Source organism: Hippocampus comes, unplaced genomic scaffold (assembly GCF_001891065.2).
Source record: "Hippocampus comes isolate QL1 unplaced genomic scaffold, H_comes_QL1_v1.1 scaffold22, whole genome shotgun sequence".
NCBI classification, from domain to species: Eukaryota; Metazoa; Chordata; class Actinopteri; order Syngnathiformes; family Syngnathidae; genus Hippocampus; species Hippocampus comes.
Genome location: NW_017806175.1, coordinates 5799231 through 5824413, shown reverse-complemented (window position 1 = coordinate 5824413; position 25183 = coordinate 5799231). Strand labels below are relative to the sequence as shown.

The window sequence follows — 25183 nt, the reverse complement described above, 5'->3', positions numbered from 1 at the left end:
CACAATTTGTCATGAATTGTAATATATATGTATTTTTTTTTGCTTTTGTTTGTTCCAGAAACCGAAATACCAAGTGCAGTGGAAGGTTATCGAAGGAATCCACGGGAACAGCTACGTCTACATTGACCCCACGCAACTCCCCTACGATCATCAGTGGGAGTTTCCCAGAAACAACCTGCGATTTGGTGAGCCGCCGGCCCCTTCTTCACACATTGATATCATATGTCGGTCGCACTCGTATGCGGCGCGTGCCTTGGCGCATCGCGCACATGTGTCACTTCTGACGACCTTTTGGGCCTCAAAGCCAAACGTTTTGATCGGAAGGGAGGAGTAATAATCCCAGACGGCATATTGTTGCAGACGACATGTGGAGAAAATTACAAAGCTGGACGTTCATTGCGGATTACACAAGTTTCATTTTGGGCGCAGGGCGATTACAGGTCATGTGCGGTTGAAATGATAGCACGGAGCATCTGGACTCTTCAGACCCCGATCTCAGATTTCCAAAACTCTTAAAGACCCGGTTAAGTGGATTCAGAGATTTCTTTCTCCATGCATTATACATGTTTGAAGATAATTATGGTTTACAACGGCTTCGAACCACATACTTTGAAGTTTTAAGCTGTGGTAATTGAGCATTAAACGGTGTCACCTTTTCATTTTTCTTGTTTTTTGCGGGGCGCAGCACGACTTTGAAGTCCATCACGACACGTCCCTAACCCGCCGTCCGACGGATCAGCGGTTACCTAGCATAATTTTGGCATGCTAGCAAGCTACGCCTTCAGATCATCCGCTGGCGTGGCGCCTCGTTCTCCGGCACCTTAGAGTGACATTATTATTATTATTATTATTTTTTTTAAAGTCCGATGTCACAGCCAGCATGCGGATAGGGACTTTGCGCTGGCACTCTTTAGAGCGCCTCGTTGTTACGCTGGTGTGATATATTCCAGCCACTGGAGGCCTTCAGTAGATACATTTTTTGGAGCTCAAACATGGCGTGTCAAACTTGTAGAACATAGAGTGGACCGCGCATTCACTTCTTTGTCACCACTTTTTGAATATCAAAAATATAAATAAATAAAAATGTTTCCTTCACCCCTTTGCATTTATACTGGGCAACACTGAAACGCAAATTTTCTCAGGTCAGCCCGCAAATAGTGGTGGGCCAATGTATTTATTTTCAATTTACAGGGACTTTCGTTACTCAGTGAATGAAAAACATGCAGAATAGTGTTACAAAGCCTGTCTTTTTTTTTTTTTTTTCACAGCTTTAGGCGCAAACAAAACAATCCCATTCTGATTCCACAGACGGCAGAAACATGATAATTTGTTTTCACGCTCTATGACCGTTTGAAATGCATCTTTGCAATGTAGATTAACCGAATTGCTTGCTTTTTCAGTCCTGGTCAAGTCACGGGCTTGTCCAGGCGACTGCTTAACACAATCTTTTTGTGGAGGAGTGGAGGGCGGGGGGGGGGGGGGGGGGGGGGGGGGGAGACATGAGTGTATGTCAGTCACAACCACGAGGCCGTTTGAATGGCCCGGCAAGAACAGGAACAGAAAGACCATTCATTTTTCGACACCGGCTCCACCTCTGCATTAAATACAAAACACACACATTGAGCAACATCAGTTGGGACAGTAAACCCCATTTATCCATTCACACCGTTTTGTGGGAAAACTTGGAGTCTCGCCCAACTGACTCTGCGTTCAAAGTCACGATTCCCACGCTGTCTACATGAAAGCCAACCGCGTGAACCACTACACCTACAGTCCCTGCAACTGCGATTGGAGTTACAGCACAACAGCGGATGAACGAACACCCAGGTAATGGCGGCCTTAACACGGTATGACGTCGCCCCCGCCCGTCAACATTGATGGACATGTGGACAGAGCTGGAAAGCTGCAGCGGTGTCCAGCAAAGGCAGTCCCAAGGATCAATCATGACAAAAAAAAAAAAAAAAAAACTTCCCTCCCTCACTGCTAACGTCATAATGTTGACATACCCTGGGTGTTGTTTTTTTCGCCAACCTCCTCCAACAGGATCCTGCACGTCCTGGTGCTTGAGCACACAGCCTGGGGGCTCAACTGGTGTTGTCCCAGTAATGCTGGCAGGGGGCCAGTGGAAGGGAAGGCAAGGGAGGGGAAAACAGGATGGGGAGGGTGGAATAACAGCTTTCTGGATGTCTTTGTGTTTCTGCAGGGAAGACACTCGGCTCGGGCGCTTTCGGAAAAGTGGTGGAAGCCACGGCGTACGGAATCTCCGACGCCGATTCGGTCACCACGGTGGCGGTCAAGATGCTGAAATGTACGTTGGGGCCGAGATTAAGATGAGCCGTAGTGTGCGGTTGGAATAACCCTGCCCGCCGCCGGAGCACTGAGTCCGATGTCAGAATTTCACGCGCGTACCGTGAAAAACAGAGACGGGATTATCCGAATGAGCTCGTGCATCAATTCAAATCGAGTGCTATGGGGACTCAAGGCCAAATTCAAACAGCAGTTATCGGTTGTACATCTTTGCCGTATCATCTCAGAGCAAAAGAAAGAGTTGAGTGTGTGCACAGCTAAAACAACTCACCGAGACAGTTTGAAAATTAAGCGCAGCATCCATAATTTGTCTACTTTTGAGAAAATTGCAACATCAGTGTATTCTTTAAGGAAGATGCAACGTCAGTACTTTGGTCTTTTTTTGGGGCAGCAGAGCAACGTTAGTCGTTTATCTTTTTTGTCTCATCCATCAATAAACGCATCGGTGAATCCAACTTCACCTGGACTTTTCTTGGTTTTCTTCCGCAGCGAGCGCTCATGCCACCGAAAAGGAAGCCCTGATGTCTGAGCTGAAGGTTCTCAGTTATCTGGGAAACCACATGAACATCGTCAACCTGCTAGGAGCCTGCACCGTGGGAGGTAAGGGGCACCTCCGTTGGGGGTGGGTGCTGGGGGTGTTTAGGATCGCTCTTGACCTCTACTCCGCATATTAACCCTTCCCTGCACCCTGTAACCCGATAACGTGATAAGCTGTCCACTGTAGTCACCGCTGTCTCCAAAAGAGTTAAATATGTGTTTGTCTGTGCCGGAAGGCCCCACGCTGGTGATTACGGAGTACTGCTGCTTTGGCGACCTGCTCAACTTTTTGCGAAGGAAGAGGGAATGTTTCTTCATCTCCAAGATGGATGAAGACTGCTATTATCGCAATGTGGTGTCGCAGAGGGTCACAGCGGGGTGAGTTGTTTCAAGTGCACGCTAAAGATTTGCCCAGACGCAGTTGGGAAAACACTGCAAGTCATTCAGAATCTGAACATCCATCCATCCATTTTCTGATCATTTAAGCCCCCAAAGGTCGTGGTTGTGCTGGAGCCTATACCAGCTGTTTTCGGGTACACCCTGAACTGGTCACCAGCAAATCGCAGGGCACACAAAAACGGACAACCATTCGCACTCACCATCACACCTAGGGACAATTTAGAGTGTTCCATTGATCCGCCACGCATGTTTTTGGAATGTGGGAGGAAACCGGAGTACCCGGAGAAAAGCCACACAGACACAGGGAGAACATGCAAACCCAACGAAGACGGAATCGTGCGTCTCTGCACTGTGAGGCCGACCTGCTAACCACTCGGCCGTCGTGCCGGCCATAATCTGAATATCTGACTCTAAATCCCATGATCGAACCAAAAAAATTAAAAAAAGATGCTTGCCGCCCATAATCTGAACATTTGACTCGAAATCCCATGATCTGACCAAAAAATTTAAAAAAAAAAAAAGATGCTTTTTTTTTCCCCACATCTTATGATTCACCGATCCACCCAATTTTGTGTTGGGTGATCAAACAGCATGATTCTCGCACGTACAAAAAAAAAAAAAAGGCAAGTTTTCAGGCCATCCGCAAACCATTCATCGTCAAAACAAAATACGAAACTGCGAAATCGGAATTGAGCGTAAAGTCCTGTAGAGCGTCAAACTTGCTGCTTACTCTCCAGAACGTGCGTAGGAGTAGGGTGTTTCAAGGCCGCTTCTCAGATTGCTCCTTTCGTCTCGTCGCAGCTTGAACGGCTACATGCCCATGCGGCCTTCTGCCGCTGGCAAGTCGCCTTCGTCCTCATCCTCGTCCTCATCCACGAGCACCGTGGAGAAGAGAAGCTCCTTCCGCAAAGGCGAGTCGGACATTCATCGAGTTCCAATTTTTTTTTTAAAAAGTCAGAATTTTATTTCAACTTAACGCCCCTTTTTCCCTCTTTCTCAGGCGGTTACTACGGCGAAGGGGACGCCGAGATGGAAATGTTCGACGATGACGGGCTGCCGCTGGACACTGAGGATCTCCTGAGCTTCTCTTACCAGGTGGCTAAAGGGATGGAATTCTTGGCTTCCAAGAATGTGAGTATTCATCATACCTCATATCAGTAACATCCAACCGATTTAGACCGATGTATAACTTTTGATCAGCCCATTTTCAGGCTACATTGAAACTGATTCATTCGTTTGTGTGTCGATGCACTCACATTTGTGGAAAAAAAAAAAAAGTTTTCGTTACACCCAATATACAGACATACTGTATACACATACTGTGTGTGTACATATATTTACATAGCGGTGAGAATCCCTAAAAAAAAATTTTAAAAAATGATTCGATGCATATCTCGATAAGGACGGTACATTAGAAAGTGGAATGACATTCAATTCGTTTGTGTTCCGATGCGCTCACATCTTGGCTGGGGGTGCTGGAGCCTATCCCAGCTGTCTTCGGGCAATAGGCGGGGGACACCCTGAGCTGGTCGCCAATCGCAGGGCACACGGAGACAAACAACCATCCGCGCTCACAATCACACCTCGGGACAATTTGGAGTGTCCAATTAGCCCGTTATGTATGTTTTTGGAATATGGGAGGAAACCGGAGTACCCGGAGAAAACCCACGCAGGCACGGGGAGAACATGCAAATTCCACACAGAAAGGCCGGAGCTGGAATCATACCCGGTACCTCTGCACTGTGGGGTCGACGTGCTAACCACTCAACCACCGAGCCGCCCCACACCTTTAAATCAAAAATAATTTTCTCATTCAAATTGTTTTGTTACACCCCTATATAAGAGTACTATACACACAGATACTGTAGTATTTTATATTAAGACACCAAAAAAAACGTACTTATCATTTGCTAAACTTTCAAGTATTGTCTGCTTGTCCACACTGTTGGGACCTGATTCTGGTATGTTGCACTCTGGCTGTAAGTCCAAACACCTTTCACGATAGTATTGTAGTCTTCTTGATTGATCTGATTTCTGTCTCCACACAAAGCGCGGCTCACGTTTCCACCGCTAGGAAGCGTATCCACAAGTGCATGTCACAGCACGCTGTTGAAAATTTAATTACTGTCGGAGTCAAGTGTCTGCCAGCTGGTGATAAGGGGGAAAAAAAATGCAATACTCGGATGATGTCACTCACAGAACATGTCTCATTGGTGCTCCCCCCCACCCTGCCCCCTTGCAGTGCATCCACAGAGACCTCGCGGCCAGAAACATCCTGCTCACTCAAGGGCGAGTGGCAAAGATCTGTGATTTCGGCTTGGCCCGAGACATCAACACGGACTCCAACTATGTTGTCAAAGGCAACGTGAGTTACATTCAAACTTGACAAGATCACTTCGTGATCAAGAGGTCTTAAAAACGACCGAAAGTTTCACCTGCATGCCAAAATATACCCTTTCAAAGCTAAAAATAACGGTACTGAAAAATGCTGAGCACTCGATTGATTAAAAGAATTTGATGCAGTGAAACTCCAGCACTGTAGGTGGCGGTAAGTGGTCGCTTCAAATGTATTGACGTTTGACCTAAAATAGATGTTTTCTTTTTCTTCATGATCCAATACACAGAAATTAATCGAGTGCCCCGATTCCTTACCGGGTTTGATGTCTTGAGTAAATAGATGCCTTACCTCAAATTGTTTGCTTTTTTTCAAATTTATTTTTAACCAGCATATCTAAATCGGGGTTACCAAAGTCAAATATTTCTTTCATGTAGCCTCAGCTCTAATAGACGCTTTACTCCCAAATTTATTCACGGGTGCCTCTTTCACTTGAATAAATAACTGTGAACTAACCAACCAACAAACCAAAAATGACCAAGACCCTAATTTATTGCTAGGTGCGTTATCGCTCTTGCTCAGAAAAATAGAGCGGGCCTACCTGAAACCAACAACAATACCGACAAGGCGCCTCAGTCAATCAGTCGGTATGCCTTCCTTTCGAATAAATACCGTAATCTTATTTTACTCGCTAACTGACAGAACGTAACCACGGCAACGTAACTTCTTTTGCCAACACGTGGGGTGACAAGATAACCAAATTATAGTTTTTCCGTCAAATTCGGCTTCTATTGTAATAGGGGCTGTGTTGTCCACAGAAATAAATGCCGTTATCTCAAATTGCTCTTAGCCACGATAAATCAGCACGGCCGCAACAATCGCTTTCACACAGCCGATTCTTAAACTCCTGGGAAGCGGCAAACGACATCAACACTGTTCGTCGCCATTACCAGCAATAAAAACAAACATTTCTAATGAGGTTGTAACTGACTATTTTTGCATCTGATTGCAGCTGTTTCTCACGTCATTAGTGTGACTTCTGAGAACTTTATCAAGAACACCGCAGTATTTTTTTTTTTACTCTCTTGCACGCTTAATATTTTGTCAACTCAGGCTCGGCTGCCGGTCAAGTGGATGTCACCCGAGAGCATCTTCGAGTGTGTGTACACGTTCGAGAGCGACGTGTGGTCGTACGGCATTCTGCTGTGGGAGATCTTCTCGCTCGGTATGCGCTTCCACTCTTTATTTGTGCATGTTGTTTTGGGTTTTTTTTTTTGTTTTTTTTCTGATCGGAGAAATCTTTCACGCAGGGAACAGTCCTTATCCCGGAATGCCCGTGGACGCCAAGTTCTACAAGCTGATTAAAGAAGGATACAGGCTGGACTCGCCCGACTTTGCACCTTGTGAAATGTAAGACTGGAGGGACGTGTTTTTATTCATCTTTGAAAAAGGTGTTGAATTCCCAAAAAAAAAAGTGAGATTTTTTTGGTGACGGCCCACTCTCATCCTGTTTCACTGGCAGACAACTATTCAACTATTAACTTTTCGTACTGTCGAAAACAACAAGAACCCCACAAATGTATTCAAAAAACAAAATTTGATCGGTGTTCTGCATTGACTATAAAAGCACATAGCCCCCCCCCCCCAAAAACAGTAGTTTGTTGATCTGCACTTTCCGATTTAAATGCTGTACTTCTATAAACAGTGGGCCATGCTCGAATCGACACAGGTCAATAAATTGTAAGGTGAACCGTTGAGCCGTCGACTTGAAAACATAAATGCCCTTACCCAAATAAATTTTTAGGTTTTTTTTTATGCTAAACCAAACAACTGACCTACAACATTCTGCACTGAATCAGACCGTATTTACATATTTTTGCATTGTGGCCAGTAGACAGCATAACCAAATTTAGTGCTGGGTGCAGCATCCCAACAAATGGCATTCCTCAAATAAACCGTCTTAAATAAATACGCACCCTACCCCAAATCCATGTATTTTTATTTCTCTTAAAATAACCAACTAACCTAAAAAAAACACGAATCCCGTCAAGCTTAATTAGCCATCATGTGGCCCAATTTATGACACACCCCTTGAAAAATGAATGCCATACCTCAAGGGCGTCGTCTCATTTTTATTAACCAATCAATAAACCAACAATGATCAAAACACAACACTCTGCACCTAATCAGACCTTCCTTAGCTATGATGCGGTATGGCTGGATAATAGACGCCAGACCCTAATTTATCACTGGATGCCTCACTCGAAAAAAAAACACCGTGCCTCAAATAGATGTCTCAGTTTTTCCAGTCTTAACCACCGAAAACTGATCCGAACGTATTCCAATTCATTATAAGGCAAAGTCGCCTTATCAACGCCCCGCCATACCCGTCATCGGCATCATTCATCGGCGCTTGCACGCCAAAGATGATAGTGAGCACATGTGAACTCAGTTCCTTCCCAGAACAATTTAAGAGGGTGTGAGTGAATCCGAGTCTCGACGTGACAACAGTACACGTGTGACTGCTCCCCAGGTATGAGATCATGCGGTCCTGCTGGGACGCCAACCCTATCCAGCGGCCTTCCTTCAGGAAGGTGGTGGAGAGAATCGAGCAACAGCTGTCAGACGCAACCAAGCACGTAAGTGTTGTTGACACCTCGGGCAGAATTGGCCAAACACCAAACCCATCATTGATTGACATAATTTCATGCGTGGTGACACTGCTCTCGATACAAAGTCAGCCTCAAGGCACGGAGCCTGGGGGGTGTTAAAACACTCTTGTTGGCATCCCTGGGGAGAACTCGATGTATTTGCACTTTTAAAATGCATTCTGCGTCAATTATAATCTCATTATTCGAGCGAGAAAGGGAAGGAGGAGAGTGCAGACGATGCAGTCAACAAGCCAAAATCCAGATACAGTGGTACCTCTACTTATGAGATTAATTGGTTCTGGAAGAAATCTAAGTAGAAAATGGTGTAAGTAGAGACGTAATATAAGAGCAATATTTTCCTGCTGAGGTTTTCATAACTTGAAAATTTCATATGAAGAGACCTTCAAGTAGAGGTACCACTGTATTAGTGAGACTGTGGAGAATCCTCGATACCCAACTCAACACCCATGCTAATTTCCTTGTCTACACCCATGTCACAAATGCTGATTGGTGCACTTGTTCCCCCCCGCCAGATCTATTTGAACTTCAGCTCCAGGATGACGGTGCCGCCCAGGAACGCCGCCGCCACCGCCCCCATGGGGGAGGAAGATGGCGAAGAGGAGCCCAGCATTCCCAACACGTCCTTCCAGCTCAGCTCAAACAGCAGCAGCGCTCCGACACAGCCCTTACTGACCCAGCACAAGGTTTTCCTGGAAGGCACGGGTCTCGGAGTCCAGCGGGTGTGAGGGGCCCCGCTCCCCCCACCGACCCCGCCTCTTAAAAGAAGTGCCTCTCATGTTCTGCTACTACAACAAAAACGAAACACTGCCACCACCCACCCCAACCTGTCCCCATCCCTGAAAAAGACTGCCCACATTCTCCACAAAGACTGTGTTGCCCAAAAAAACCAAAAGTGTCCTCCCCCTACTTTGCCCCCATTTGGGCACTCCAGACAAAACAAAGCAGAACATTTTGTCATTGTGACTGTCTGTGACTTTCAAGGGAGGACTCTTCAAAGAAAAAAAAAATATACATATATATATTACACCCTTATGTCTGTCATAATGATGGTTTTATCAGCTCTCTTTGAAGTTTTTTTCCTTTTTACCACCTTTTTTCTTACACTTCTGACATCAGATTTTCTCTGCAATGGAAAAAAGAAAAATGCACTCGAGGCACTTCATATCATTCCACACATCCCGTAGTGCAGCTTTTCCTTTTCTTTTTTTGATTATTATTATTTTTTTTTTATTGTCAGTATTACATGTTTCAAATGAAGGTGATGTTTATTCAGGGTCCAACTTTTCAAACTGAGCTACTTTATTATTTTTATTTTTTTTTTAATCAGCTATTTTTAAAGACCGCCTGATCCGCTTTCAGGAGATTTTCAGATCATTTCACTGCCACAGAGCTGCGAGCCGCCAGAAAAGGCCTTACGACAAGGTACGCTAGCTTGTTTTGTAGATAGTTGCGTGGGTTTTTTTTTTTTTTTTGGTTTTGTTTTTTGTCAGACGCTGGGGACAAATGCAAAGCTTTAGCGGGCTAGCTTTAGCAGGTGAACATCAAACATTGAAAAAAAAAGTTTGTGTTTCTGCCTCGTTGTTTACATGCTGGTACTGCCATTTCAGAGATTTCTGTTGTTGTTGTTTTTTTTTCGGGGGGGGGGGGTTTCTGGAGAGCAAACATTAAGTTTCCTCATTATCATCATTGTTCCCTGGCCACAAGTTGCTTTTCCCCATTCTCTCCTTTGAGTCCAGATGTTCGCTGCACAACAACACGCTTCCTTTGTTCCCATCAGGAAAATGCCCTCTTAATGTGTCTCAACATCTGTTTGTGAATTGGTGGAGTGTGTGTACACTTCTCTAAATATTCCAAAAAAAGAATCCGTATAATAATACTTATTAGCGGCTCCGCTATTATTCATCATTGTCCGTGAAAAAAACCCCCGCAAGAATCTGACACCTACCCCTAAGAATATTTCTAATTGCCCAAGTTCACAGTTTCAACTGCGAATATACCACAAACTATGATCCCGGAATACTTGAATATCATTTCATATTCATCTCGCAACATTAGCATGAAGAATAAATGCCTTACTCATGATTCCATTTAGAAGAAATGAATAGGAAGTGAGTCGATACAGGCATGTGGTAAAGACTCTCCACTAACAACCCAGGTTAAATTCAGCTCCTCCCCCAAAATGTAAATATCCACCAAGACTGAGTCACTTCAATTTACGGACTGATCACCGTTTTCATATTCGTACAGTTTTGGCGCCATTCAAACGCATTAGAGAAAGCGCTCAAAAATATGCGGAGACTCTGTGAATAAATAAATTTAAAAAAAACGCAAATAGGTGAATAATTCAAATTCCCTTATAGGTGTTGGTCCAACTATAAGCCACCGGATTTTGGTGCTAAATGGTAGCTTCATACCAAAAAGGCCAACTTTCGGGACAGACGTTTTGAAGGGTTAATGTTATTATACTCATTAGCAAAACTGGTACTAGGGCCGATTTTTTGATTATTTTATTCAAACTTTCCAGGATGCACTACTGAGTAACTTGCGGGGGCTTGCTTTCAGAACTGACATGATCCCCAAAAATATGTTACCTTTTTCCCAAGATACATGCTAATGTTGGTTCGCTTTCAGGCATGATCGAGTCTTCAAAAAGGCCATCCAATTGTAGAAGCGATAATAAACAGTCATTCCTGGTGGAACTAAGTCTGATATTTGACTCAGTAAGCAAAATTAATGATCGATGAAGTGTTATATTGTGGTAAATGGTAATTATCAATGGCAAAGAATACCATTTAGGCATCCTTAAAACCATAACAATTGATTCAACAATAGTTCTTGGGAATGTAAACTTCTTGCGACCCAAAGAACAGTGCCTCTGCTGGCTGTAGCCAGGTAGTGCAACATTGAGTACCATACATTTTCACAAAACAAAAAAAAAAAATTAATTAATCAGATTAATCGATTACTATGACCAGCCCAAGTAAAAATATACATAAATCAGTTTTGGGGTTTTTTTTTGTTTTGTTTTGTTTTGTTTTCATCCAAATGCTGAAAAAAAAAATGGCTAAAGCATTATGTTTTCTTGACAATATGACATCGCCGAATACAAGCTCGCCCAATCACATCATGGTCACTCTGTCGTTGTCATGTGAATGCCCGAAAACATGTTCTCTTTGCTCTACATTGTGTAAATATACATTTCACTGTGCATATATTGTAAAGTCATATCAGAAGGCGACCATCTTAATGAAGACGCGGTACACATAATATATATATAGCAAATGTTGAGATGCTGGTTTTGGTGTGCGTGTACTGTATACTTTGTCGCCTCGGTAACGGAGAGTTTGAGAAACTAAAAGAGAGAATTGGACCATCTATCAATGGGTTTTTCCCCTCTCCCCCCCGTCCATCATTGGTATTTATTAAACCGGAGGCTTTATTTACTGTTGCTGTGTATAATGGATGTCTTACATGTGTCAATGTAAATAATAAAAAAAAGGTCTATATTAAATAGCAACGTGTGGAAATACTTTCCATCTTCCTCCACAGGAATCTCAGGCATTAATCCAGCGTGTGTGCGAGTGTGTGTGGCCGGACGCATTTGGTTCGTCGCACTTGAGTGCGTGCCAATCGGCGCTTGTCCCACACAACGCATGTCACCAGTAATTCAGATAATCCCTTTGTTGTGAAATGGAGCTTAACGGGCTCTTGCCGTCTCCAAATGCCAAAACCAGTAGCGCACTTGCGCAAGTTGCCTCAAGTATCGTGTCATTCAGAAGCCAGTTCGCTCAAGTAAATATAAACAATTCATCATGTCTCGTCTGTCCATTCGCCATGAGCGTTTAGTTCCAAATGACTGACTTTTGTATTGTGGAAAATTGACTGGCTTGTATACAAATGGTCGGTTCTATGTGAAATTACACAATTTCATCTCAGGGAGAGTCAGGGGAACAGCCGAAGGGGGCACAACCGAGAGAAGTGATTTTCAGGGAGAACCCAACTCAATATTTTCCATGACGTGAACCCATTCGTGGCTGACAACGCTGCGCTCACCAGCGGCTGAGCCCGGTCTAAGCACTTTTTAAAATTTTATTGTATTTTAGTTTTTGTCTGAGACTAGGAATCAAACAGTGGAATTGTCAGTCACTCAAAGAAATGATTTTTAGGAAACCAAATAACTGGCACCCTTTTCTCAAAAGGAACTGTTTTTTTTTTGTTTGTTTTTTTAATCCAAAAGTCTCATGGCGAAAGAAGTCGCTAGATTTGTTGTGAGCTGCTTTTTGATTCACTAGAGAGGTCTGAATCATTATTACGTTTTGTGGAAAAAGTTGCTAAATTGGAAACTAGTCCGTATTTGCGTTCAAGATTTACAGGGCGTAAAGGGTAAGCGTTAGCTAGCTCTAACTGGACAGAAGCTTCAAAACAATAATTCTTTATCTTTGGTTTACTTTGACAAAAATGTTATTGGGACTTCTGGGAAGTGTTTTAAATCGTACGGGAAAGTGCATAGATCAAAGTTTGGAAATCCTAACTAATCATTTTAACATGGATATGCACGCATAGAAAAAGTGTCCACAATTTTTGACATGGAGATAACAATATGAATAATATTGCTCGTAAATTCACCGTCGTGGTTTTGCTTTGGAATTTGTGCAAACACTAAACAACTCATAAAAAATTCATAGTACAGTACTACTTGTAAAGTATGATGAATGGGATTATCGTAGTTGTGGCGTTGGCATACAAATGTTATGCTAACGATAGCCCGATGGAGCAATGAGTGATATTATAACCCCAGGTACAACACAATCTTTGAGGTTAAAACGTCGGGTGTCAACACAATCTTGTCAACCACACACATTTTGGTCCAGATACAAATGAAAATGTAAAAAAAAGGTCATATCACTCCGAACAAGTGTTGGATATCTGATTTGCGGCTTCTTCCTGTTCGTACACTTGCTGGCTCGGGCCCAGAAGGCAGCATCTGGTTTTGAGGAGAACGTTGTGAGCACAGGGGCGGCCAATCTCACGTGGGCAGCGTCCATTGTTTTCATAAAAGAGCTGATAAGAGATCGAGAAGGAAATCCCGCCACTAAACGTCTGACGATTTTTTTTTTTTTTTTTTTTTTTTTTGTGGTACCGCCAAGTCATAAAAGGATTACAGTAACGGTGTCATGTCTCTTCATTAAAACACCCATAAACATGTCTGTTCAGTACCTCCCGTCGACACGCTTAATCCCTCCGCTCATAAAAACACATCTGATCTTTCATTAAATCACATTCATGGCTGTTCATAACATTCTCTCTTTGTAATAACTGATCATATTGACCTTCCGGTTTTAGCCTTCCTTGAGGGAAATCACAGGGAAAAAAAAATTAAGTTACAAATATGGAAAATGTTCCAGTTCAAGAACCGGACCAAATGTTATTAATGTTGACATTTATACTGCTTTTTTTTTTTTTTTTTTTTTTTTTTAGAAGAGGACATTCAAACTGCAGTGCAGACACTAAATGAAATGCTAGTGTTTGACTCTCGTCCTCTTCTGTGAAGAGTAACAAGTTCAAAACTCATTTGGTTGTTGCTATGTATACTTGTTTGTGTATATGTACATTTTCCGGTCGCTTTTTTTTTTTCTTTAAATTACCCCCTCAAAAAAAATCGACTTCGGCTATAGGCCTCCTTAAAAAAAATAATGAAAGTTATCACATTCAGAACAGCGATAAATGTTTAGAATAGGCCTACATACCGGTGTTAAAAACTGTTAGCTCTGTTAGCATAATGTGCCATGAAATAGGAAAAGCTCCAAAGAGCTACATTAGCTCTTACTGTATCACATTATTTTGTATGATGTGTACTTCTGTGTAAAAAAAAAAATGGAATTACATATACAAATAAAATGGCCTCCAAATGTAATGCTAATGTTAGCATCTAAGCCAATTCCATGCACGATACCAAGCTACATTAGTTTTTACTGTACCTCATTGGATTTTATGGCATGTATATATGTCTAAGTATATTTTTTATTTCCATTTTGTCTGGGAAGTAGCACAAGTAACAGATCTCCCAATTCCAAATGCAAAAACAATGCTAGCATCTAGCTCTATTGTGTGACAAGTTGTTTTCTCCCTCCCGTCTCTTGATATGTGAGAAAACGTTAACCCATGTGTACTGTCGCCATGACTGTGTGCGGTGCGACCGCTCAACTGTTCCACTCAACTTGCGGTTGTAAATTCGCCCGGCATGTCACTCTCCTTCCGAGCAGTTAAACGTCTTCTAAGTAAGAAGGAAACAGTTGAAGAAAGAACAGTTGTGTGTCGCAAGCAGGCAGCCAGCTAACCTTATTAGCCAGCCAACTATTCAAGAGTTTAAACTGTAAAAGTAGCACAAAACTATGATCCCAGAACATGGTCCTCAATTTATTTTTGTTTGTCCCGTTCCATAGATGGCTGAAATTGCATCAGCGGCTGTGGCTCTCCTTGCCCATCTGCGAGCCTACCTTATTGGATCCATTTCTTTTTCAGTTCTCTCAAGTGGCAACATTTCGAAATGAATGAATGAATTTGTGTTTATGAATCATCATTTCGATATCATGATGATTATTTTTTTCCATAATCGCCCACCCCTATTTAGGGTTGTGTAAGCTAGCTCTGTTTTGTTGGCGTTCGCAGCACTAGGGGATCATTTGGGGGCAAAAAATAAAAGTTGGCGTTCGCAGCACTAGGGGATCATTTGGGGGCCCAAAAAATAAATAAATCTCCCGTGTCAGAGATCCTTGCACCCAAAAAGTATGAGAACTACAATTTATCCCGAGTGTACCTTTCTCTGGGTTACTTTTGTACCATGTGACAACTATACTCCATCACGAGTTAGGGTCACATTTTGTTGGCCGTAAAAATTTTACAGCCAATGAATTGGTGGCTATTGTTGCAGACAGACTTACCTGCATCGTCATAAAGTCAACATAGAGGGGAAAAAAAATAACACGTATGTAATATTTGAATGTACTGTATTTGCCAATAGGGCGCATATGGCTCTTAATGGGTCACTTGCCATTATTTTCTGCTCAAGCTGCTCAGGAAACTGTGATCCCCTTGTTGGCTTGGTAGACCTCTCTCGAGGTGGTAGTTAGGGGGCAAAGGGGGATGTACCTGGGGTATACGAAGGGGGACCGTCTGTTTAGGGATGAGAACTAGTCCTTAACAGATGGCTGCAGTGAAAACCACAACAAGCCCGATGAGCGAGGGAGTGATTGAAAAGTGCATTTACTGCCGTCAGGAAAGTTTGTGCGGTTACGATGCATTCGAGAGTGCTGGGAAATACGAGTCAAAATCTCAATTGGTAATTTTCGTAATGGCAGTATTAGTTGGCGGCTTGGAGTTTGTCTGGAAGCGCCGGTCACATTAACAGCAGGCATTGTAATTGTGGCGATGGTGAGTTTGATTTTGAGTCATGGGTTTCGATTTGATCTATGCTGGGTGTGAAATTAGAAGTGGCGTACCCGCATGTGGCGAGATGCCTTGCCAGGGCTGGCTCACTCGGATTTCTACCGAGACAGTGACTTAGAAATTGGGAACTCAAAACAGATTTTTTTTTTAAATGCTCACATCGTCAAATTTGAACAATTTTTTACCTTTTTAAGCTACCGTGTTGGACTGAATACTTTTCCCTTGCACTCATTTGAATGACATCACTTCCTGTGTAGACAGGGACGGCGTTAGAGCAGCCATGCCGTGCCAGTCACTCCAGAGCTTGATCCGCATGATTCGGGATGTTTGATACCACTTTTTTTCAGATTGATACCAGCATGAGTACCCAACTCAAGTACTCACTGATGCTGATGTCAAGTAACTGATACCACTATTAGTTTTGATCCATAAAATTTCTATTCAACAAATAATTTTAAAGAAAGATTTTTGATTTATTTTTGACAAAAGGAAAAAACAGTCACTGTGCAATAGAGAATTCCAAAATACAACATAAACATCTCACTCTGAATTTAGGGCTCATTTTTCATAAATTAGCAAAAGTGGCCAATAAAATTGACTACTTCCTGACTTTTTTTTTTGTAAAAGTGATATCTGATATTACAATCACTGTAATCACTTTACTGGAGGATTTTTTTCCAATTGGATCACCCAAACGGAAAGATCGACGACGTGCAAGTGGAGCTCATTGAGCTCTATTGTGGTGTCCCACATACAAAGAAACCGGAGATGAAAACAAAAAAAAAAAAAAAAAAAAAAAAGAACTGGATACCTCTGTGCTCAGCCTCAATATTTGATGAGTAGACAGGACAGGAGAGGGCAGGACAGGTGATATAGCCTCTTGTCCAGTGGAAATTGGCTCAAGGGACACACTGACCCTGTGTTGATGAGTTAAAGAGGTTTCGTTAAAGTTTGATGGTGTTTTTTTGCATGCCACATAATACGTAACCAACAGTGCCAGTTTGATACTAATTGTGCGATTAAACACATTTCAGAATCGCTCCTAAGTCAGGAATTTTTGTCAAGAGGGTGGCAAACAAGGGATGCCTTAAACAAAAGACCGTGAAGCCATGCTAATTGCTAAGCTATCGCCAGCGACACGTGTTCGTGACACACCAGAATTAAGTGCTTGGGTACACTATTTCAAGAAGTCTCGCTGGAACCACATTAAAGTAGAACGTATGTGACTTTGAAAAACAAAATGACAGGGCATTTAAGAGTCTGGAGAGAAAATTATGCACATAATTATGAATAATTCTACACAGTTAGACAGGAGGGGAAACCGCAAATACATGTGTTCCATTGTTGCATAAGTCAGCTAGGGAAAATGGCCTTGAAGATTAAAAGTATATTCATGTAGTATAGTATATATTTAATTGTTACTAACGTTATTTATTAGTTTTCACAAAACACAACTGGGTTTTGATTTTGACTTTGGATCTACACAATAAATGTTCTCAAAATTATATGACAGTTGAGGAACTTAGTCGATATGAACTTCCCAAATGAAAAGTGTTGATAAAACAAAAAGAAACCAAAATATTTGCCATGTTTAATAAAAAACTTGTTTCGGGTCTCTGGGATGAACCTACAATTTTTTTTTTTTTAATTGCTCCTTAAAAATCAAAAAGTTGCTCCTCAAATGAAGTCAATGACTTGCGAGACCGCTCCTCAAAGAAAATAAAAGTTATTTCGATCCTTGAATAGACAGACTCCACCGCACCCTCCTCCATAATTTGCTCAAACAAACGGAAACGTACCACAAAGGCTAACTGACAGATGACTAGCATGCTTGAGAGGTGATTCCCGTCACATCAATCCAAAATATAGCCTCGCACACCTCAGGCCGGAGGCCACTCCCACAAACGGCTGCTCTGAGTCGGATTAAGAGCTGAGCCTGTCAACATCATTTTGTTTTTTTTTTTAAGGTGTCAGAATTTGCTCGCGTGAACGTTGATGCTAGACGCACATGAGCCCGAGGTGATGGATTTCGAATTATGGCCACGTTAACTGATTTATACACTGACATAAGAAATGGGTCAAAGTTGGATAGGGTACCCACCAAAAAAATAATAACAATAATAAATAAAAATCACCCAAAATGTACTTAAGCATGAGAATGGTGAAATATGACTTGGGTTACTTTAAAAAGTATTCCTTAAAATCATTATGTTTGAATACAAAGAAAGAACTCAAAGCAAAAAAAGTGCTCAAGTACTAACTGGTGAACAATTTCTGATGAGATTTAGTCATTGACGCTGACTTCCCGCCCTTCCTAGACACAAATGGAAATAGTCTTACCTAATTACGTTCTTTGAAATAGTCCCTTCGGTTCCCAGAATGAGATTGTGTGGTTTCATTTCTAATTGGTTCATCGATTTAGCCTGGTCCATATTTTGAAGCACTAAACACAACATCGCTGAGGTTAACCTTAACCAAAGCGCAAAAATCCGCTTAGCCGTTACGATAATGAAGGAATGGCATGACGTTCAACCGTCATTTGCAAAGACGGTACAGTGTTAGAATCCATTGTGTCTGTCCACTGCGCCTGCCTCTCCTCTGTTCTGTTTTTTGTTTTTTTTTTTTTGGTTTCCTTTTCCTTAATTCGGTGTGGGCTGGGCGTCTCCCCAATCATTGCACCTGTCTCACCTGCACACCTGCCAGTCTTCACCTCGTCAGTACGCCTTGGTTTGGTCTCTCTGACTGCCTTTGGTTCCTGCCTCCTTGACTTGTTGCTCTGCCCCGACAATAAACATAATAAAAGTAATGAGTTCATTGGGTCCGCCTGTGAGTCCTGCGCTTGTCTTAAACTAAGCTAAGCTAAGCTAAACTAAGCAAAACTAAACTAAGCTCAAATAACCTAAGCTAAAAACGCAGCAGTGCTTTCGCTTGGAATTGAATTAACAGCGCAGTTCCAACAGCCCCGGACATATTTCCTTTCCCGTTTAGTCATCCACATGACCAACTCTTGCTATTCTTCTAACGCCCGCGCAATTCTGATATCATGTGGATTGATAGATTCCATTAATAAGCACTGCAGGGACTCACAAATTGGCACTGGCTCAGTAAAATATAGACATAAAAAAATAATTGGGAAAAAAAAAAGCAACAACAATTAAAAATTCATCATATTAAGATGAAGCACGCCACTGAGGACACCGGAAGGTCTGGTGTCGGGGGCTACAGGAAGTCCCCTTGCGCCTGAAGCCATCGAGCGCTGTTTATAAAAATAATCGCGCATTAGCATACATGGAAAAGGCAGCCATTAAATTGCCTGATTTACAGGAAGTGTGGAGTGAAGGAATAATCGCTTGGTCACTGTCTAATGCGCTAATTCGTGCAAGCAAGCGAGCAAAACAAATTCATATCAGAGCAAAACAAGTCAGACGTTAAAATGAAAGCAAGGCTACGCTATCACGGTATCAATCTTGGACAAATGACTCGACTGCAAGATTTTACGTTATGAAAACATTATGAAAGCAGTCTGTGGTAGATGAGGTGACACAAATAAACATAAAAGAAAAAAAAACGTTGGCTGAGGGTAATTAATTCAATTCTTGTTTTGTACAGTAAATGTGTTATTCATCTGAAATGAACCACATGGCAGAGTCGACCAGATCAATCCATGTTTTTTCTTTTTTTCGCTTTGACTTTTTTTGAGATACGAGCTCTGTATGACGGATTTGAAACAATTCTTCCAAAAAAGAGACTTCAAGCTGTTTTAGGTCAAGTTTACTGTCAAACTAAACACCAAACAAATCGAATTATGCATTGTGTATTTGTTTTCCAAAGGTCTGCTAGCTCAATGCTGACCCCTAATGCAAAACACCATAGATGCGCTAAATTAGGTACAAATCCGTAAAAAAAATATTTTTGCAGACAGAGCATATAACAATACTTTCATCCATCCAATTTCTAATCGGCTTATCCCCACGAGGGTCGCGGGCGTGCTGGTGCCTATCCCAGTTATCTTCGGGCAATAAGCAGGGACATCCTGAACTGGTCGCCAGCCAATCGCAGGGCACACATAGACATAACAATTCACGCTCACAATCACACCTCGGGACAATTTAGAGTGTTCCAGTAACCCGCCATGCATGTTTTTGGAATGTTGGAGGAAACTGGAGTACCCGGAGAAAATCCGCGCAGGCACGGGAGAACATGCAAACTCCACACCGGAGGGCCGGAGCCGGAATCAAACCCTGAACCTTTGCACTGTGAGGCCGTCAAGCTAACCAGTCGGACACCGTGCCGCCTGTTACAATACTGACAGGCATATATTCTTTATCCTCGACAAAACAGGACTAATATTACGGTAGCTTGATTGTGATTGTATTGCTCGCTGCATTATCGTATCAACATGTACTGCACAGTATGTGTTATATTGCCCCCGGTGGCCAATGTGCACACATCAGAAGAAGCAGCACATTGTCCACTGAATTGAATTTAAAAACTCTTGCAAAACTGTTTTTATTTTGTTTTGTTTGGTTTTTTTGGTCACACAATGAATAAAAGCCTATCAAGGGGTCCATCAACGGTCCTCCCGGTGAACTGAGAGCAGTCGTGTGTGTCAGTGTCCCGTGAGTGACGCTCCGCCACGAGCCATCTGCGGATCCCTCGGCCTCAACTTCGCATATGGTGCAACTGCAAATGAACGAGTCACCGTGGAGCAATGAATCACGGACACGTGAGGAAGGTCGAGTTTGGTTCGGTGATACACACGCAAGAGGGACCTGGCCTTAAGCTTCAACACCATAATGCAATTATAGCGTTATTATTTTTACTAATCCCATCAATCTCCTCCCTTGCTTAGCACACGTTGGCCGGGAGGAACTGACTTGGAAAAACAAGTGTGGGATGGAATTGAACTGAATACGAATTACATGCATGCAGGCTTGCTTGAAGATAGGCTGTAGAGAGTGTTCACGAGCCCCTTTCACACTGCCGGTAAGAGCAGAATTTTATTTTCAATAGACTTTATCTACCAATCAAAGGGTAAACAGCTTAGATTCCAAAGCACACCACATCGTGTGTGTGTGTATATATATCTTAAGGACCCAATCCTGAAAAGACAACAGGATCATTCAGCTCATAATGCTCCGCGAGAATTCTTCTGACAATTTCAGCCCCAAATGCCATTTTCGCTCAGCAACATGAAATTTGGTTTGCACACCATCATGAGTAGACGCACAAAAAAAGTCTCAAACCTGAAAAACGACAAGTGAAGCCTGATATTTTTGGTTTAAATTGACAGGCGGAGGGTTGTTTGGCTTGGTAGCACCAACACCCACCATCACTCCCGGAATCCAGCCCCAGGCGGCAGTTTGACTTAGCAGCATGGAATTTTGTAGACCGATCAATTATGAGTCAACCCACCAAAAGGTTTCTAGAGCCCAGTCTGTGACACCAAACTCTTAATAACTCAGCTCCACAAGATCAGAGCTTGACGAATTGTCCCCCTCCTCGTCGAAATGCATAGCTGCAAGGACTCCTCCCAACTTTCACATGGCCCGAGAGACGCTGGGGATGCCACATGAATTTCAGCTCGTCGACGCTTTAATCATATCCGTGATCCTAAGAAGACTTTTAATATTTGAAGGTTTAACGATGCTGTTGCTCGAGGGCCTCCTGCCCTCGAATGTGGCATCAGGGTGTCTTGCAAAGTCGTCTGCATCTGTTTCTCCTTTGAAAAAAAAAAAAGCACAAATTTTGTTGACCTTTGGACACAGTAATCCACTTTCATCTTTGATGAAGTGAAGTGAAAGCTGCAGGTAGCAAATTAACAGCGATAATGTAGTCAAGTTCAAACAAGAGGTTAACCATGTATGTCACTTTTTTCGCATTTTAAAACTTTATTTTTACAGCCTTAACTTCCTTCTCGAGTTCGGTGCCTTCCCATTTTATTGTTATGAAAGTGACATATAACCTTCACAATCCGCAGTAGTCATAAAGTTAAGACAGATGATTTATTATTTGTATTTTTTTTAACGAATGTCAGTGACGGATGTCAAAATGTTATCTAAACATTGCCTCTATGGTTCATAAAATGTTTACGATGACCTCAAACGCCATCACTTGGCATCGTTTGGTGTGGTTGACTTTATTATTTTTCTTTTTGTTTTGTTTTTTGTTTTTGTATAATTTATGACAATTTAGTGTTCAGAACAGCTGCATCTGCAACAGGATTCATGCAATCCTTTGACATGAAAGTTAACAGTGTAAACTTCGATTCCAGCTTTGGGCTCTTTAGACTTTTTTTTGTGGGTCTATTCATTATAGATATGTCCATCAAATTTCATGCTGCTCAGTAAAACTGGCTTCAGGGGCTAATATTTCAAAACAATTCTGAGGAGCAACTATCAAGACAAACAACCCTAAAACAATCACTTCAAAACTTCTGGCTTGAGTGTTTTATTTTTTTTTTTTTTAAGGGCTTGGGTTCTTGAGAATTTTTTGTGGGTCGACTCCAAAGAAAACTACACTTAAAGTGACCAAAATAAAATTAAAGAGAATTTCATTTTTAATCTTATCTGATCTCATTCAATCATTTTTCTCTTTGCCCTTTTCAGGTTATATTTAAAGTTTCAAGGGTTCAAGGAATTTCCCTTTCCTCCAAATTCAGGGATCCAAAAATTCACGATAAGATGTTGCCCTCTATGCGTGCAAAAAACTGTTGCTATAACAACTGCAATGACACTCTACGATACTTAGGCGATGTTGTCATTCAGTGATGTCATACTTTAATGTCATTTTCTGATGCCACACGCTAATAAAGAGTGCTCCGAAGGAACACGTCCTGATTTGCGCCCAATTTGATTGCAGCCATTTCGTTTTCCACTTGTTGCTGCCGTCATTTGACCAGCCCCCCCACACACACACACACACACACACACACACACACACACACACACACACACACGCACACACACACACACACACCCACACACACACACACACACACACACATACACCACACAGGCTGCGACCAAATGACGTCCTGTTCCGAGGAACGATAACTTGAGAAGTTCTCTGCCTTCCTGTCCAGCTGCGCTTGACCAGCACGACAACAACAACAAAAAAGGATTTAATTATTCAGCATTTACCTCTGCCTGCCACGACATGAGCTACACTTGCAGCATGAGTCACAGGTGGAAAAAACGTTTGCGGGTCAAAGGTCACATTTGATAGAATGACCAGATGGGGCAGGTCATTCGTTGATGGAAAAACTGTTTTCATGATGAAGTACTCATTCATTTTTGTCTGTTGAATTGGATTACCTGATACAATAAATAGCAAAATGTTCACTCTACTATCGATGTAAAGTTGTTGAATTGCATTTGTTGGATTTAGTGAGGTAAAATAATAAACAAACAATAAAAATGTTGGTTTTTGTTTCTGTTTTCTAATGCGAAAAGAAGCACTCAATGTACTTAGTGCTGCATCTTGGCCCTTTGGGAGCAGTATAATACAGACATACGGGTATACATCTCAAATTCTCAGTAAGCCGCAGTAATATCTGTTGTTCTTTGCGGAGGATAAAGAACAGATGCCTGTCACATCGAATATTGTTGATATTATGTCTGCATTTGTTTTGTCTTTTTTGTTGTTGTTGTTGTTGTTGTTCAAACGTCATGACTCCTTCTGTGGCATTTTTCATTGTTAGCATTAAGCTAACGTGGCTGTTTTTAAAAAAATACAATGTAGAATTCATTTTGTTTGATCGTTGGTTTTAGAGTAAAAGTGAATGTGCTAGTTATGCTACTCATGTTACGAGGAATCCAGTTTTTGGGATGTCTGATGTCATCTCCAAAGCGTCTCTGAGTTTGGCGGAACTTCAGGTCAGTGAGGCGTATCGCCGCTCACCTCCATCCATCACACATCTGTCTCCAACACAGTGACAGGCTAACATCATCATCTTTGAGTCACCGCAACAGAGCGGTTGCGTCAGTCATCCGTCTTGTTGTTTGTGGCAAGAAGAAGGCGAAACACCGCCGGCCCGTCATTCAGTTGTTGGGAGGTAGCGAGGAGACGGGAGGCGTCTTGATGACAGACAGTTGTGATGGGTGTCTGCTGTCGCCTGTCTAGACCTGTCAGGCTGTACCGCCCCTGTAATCAGCGCTTGTTTTACTCTTTATTGTCATAGATGTTTGGTTTGAGTGTAAACCCACAAGCCGCAACATGAGGTACAACTGCAGAATTCAATGCAAGGGCATTTTGAAATTTTAGCAACATGAAATCTGGTAGGTGCTCGATCTTGAGTAGACCCGCAAAAAAAAAAAAAAAAAAAAAAAAAAAGGCTCAAGAACTGAGTCACAAAAACACTTCATTGTTGCCAAAGCCTGCCCGTGAAGTTCAATGATGAGCCATCATACATCAAATTGTATTCATCCAGAGCTACTGGTGAACATTTACATCGCGTTTATAAAAAGTGAGCACCGAAAGCTAGTTTCCTATGCAATTTTGGTAGGCATGATTATCTTGAGTCGACCCACAAAAAATCTCAAGAATGGAAAAGAGGAAGTGGGTCATTTTGGTTTGGAGCACCCAGTTCAGGACCATTTCCAGTATTCCCTTTACAACACAGGTGTCAAACTCAAGGGCCGGGGCCCAGATCTGGCCCGCCACATCATTTTATATGGCCGCGAAAGCAAATCAAACATGTCATCTTCTACGATGATTGCTAAAATCTATTCCAAAATGTCAACTTCTCCTATGTGATAAATAAGTGAGATATTAGAAGCATTTTCTTTTTACCAAACATCTCATGACACTCACTTAAACAATCGTCGAATGAACCTTTATTCTTGACTTCTTTACATTTTTCCACAATCATGACGGCCCTCCAAGTCACTAAAATGTGGCGCGGGACAAAAATGAGTTCGACACCCCTGCTTTGAAACAAAGTGAGCTTTTGTCTGATATTTACCAAATTTCAACCACATACGAGCCACGCGGGCGATGCTAAATTTGGTTATCTCATGTCGGCGGGGGATCGCGGCAAAGTTTGTTCAGTGGTGCATCCCATGCTTTGAGAATTCAGCCCTCAAAGCGGTTTTTGCAGGAAAGTCAACAAACGTTGCCGCCTATGCACCACAAACGCATAAAAACAAAAAAATGTATTCTTCCCAAGCGTCGTTTTTAGCGTCATTCTCCTATGCAGTATGGAAGTTTCAAATCTGGTAGTAATCAGACAAAATCTCAAGGAAGAGTTGGTCTTTGAAGAACACTTGGAAATGGCCCTGAATTAAAATGGGGTCATCAAAGCAAAAACGGCAAGACTCCCTGTGTTTTTGAAACACAGAGTTTTTGTGGTGTGGCTCATGATTGACATTTCGACCAAATTTCATGTGGCAACGTGAAATTAAAACTGTATGGTTCTTCTGAGGTGTCATAATTTGCTGGTGTGTTTTTTTTTTTTTTTTTTTTGGGTGACTCATCAAACTTTTCC

General features: G+C 42.2%; 1 protein-coding gene and 2 long non-coding RNA genes across 4 annotated transcripts in view; 1 reads left to right on the top strand and 2 right to left on the bottom strand.

Annotated features, from left to right (window-relative positions):
- kita (KIT proto-oncogene, receptor tyrosine kinase a) overlaps nt 1-10438 on the top strand; it is a 30467-nt gene extending 20029 nt beyond the window's left edge. For both annotated transcript variants that reach the window (XM_019897041.1, XM_019897040.1), the window contains exons 11-21: nt 59-185; nt 2204-2308; nt 2797-2907; nt 3081-3222; nt 4045-4154; nt 4244-4374; nt 5486-5608; nt 6692-6803; nt 6889-6988; nt 8112-8217; nt 8763-10438. In XM_019897041.1, the coding sequence (XP_019752600.1) occupies nt 59-185; nt 2204-2308; nt 2797-2907; nt 3081-3222; nt 4045-4154; nt 4244-4374; nt 5486-5608; nt 6692-6803; nt 6889-6988; nt 8112-8217; nt 8763-8975 (1380 nt within the window). In that variant the 3' untranslated portion in view covers nt 8976-10438. The remainder of the gene's footprint in view (nt 1-58; nt 186-2203; nt 2309-2796; nt 2908-3080; nt 3223-4044; nt 4155-4243; nt 4375-5485; nt 5609-6691; nt 6804-6888; nt 6989-8111; nt 8218-8762) is intronic.
- The window catches only part of LOC109532262 (uncharacterized), a 28341-nt gene extending 9589 nt beyond the window's left edge, over nt 1-18752 (bottom strand). Inside the window, exons 1-2 of the long non-coding RNA XR_002171349.1 lie at nt 18037-18752; nt 16508-16613 (exon numbers count right to left, since the gene is read on the bottom strand). This is a non-coding gene — a long non-coding RNA (uncharacterized LOC109532262). The remainder of the gene's footprint in view (nt 1-16507; nt 16614-18036) is intronic.
- Nucleotides 7388-8105, bottom strand: LOC109532263 (uncharacterized). The gene is made up of 2 exons (XR_002171350.1): nt 7771-8105; nt 7388-7689 (listed from the first exon to the last, which is right to left on the bottom strand). It is a non-coding gene; the product is annotated as an uncharacterized LOC109532263 (long non-coding RNA).
- Nucleotides 18753-25183: the final 6431 nt, after the last annotated feature.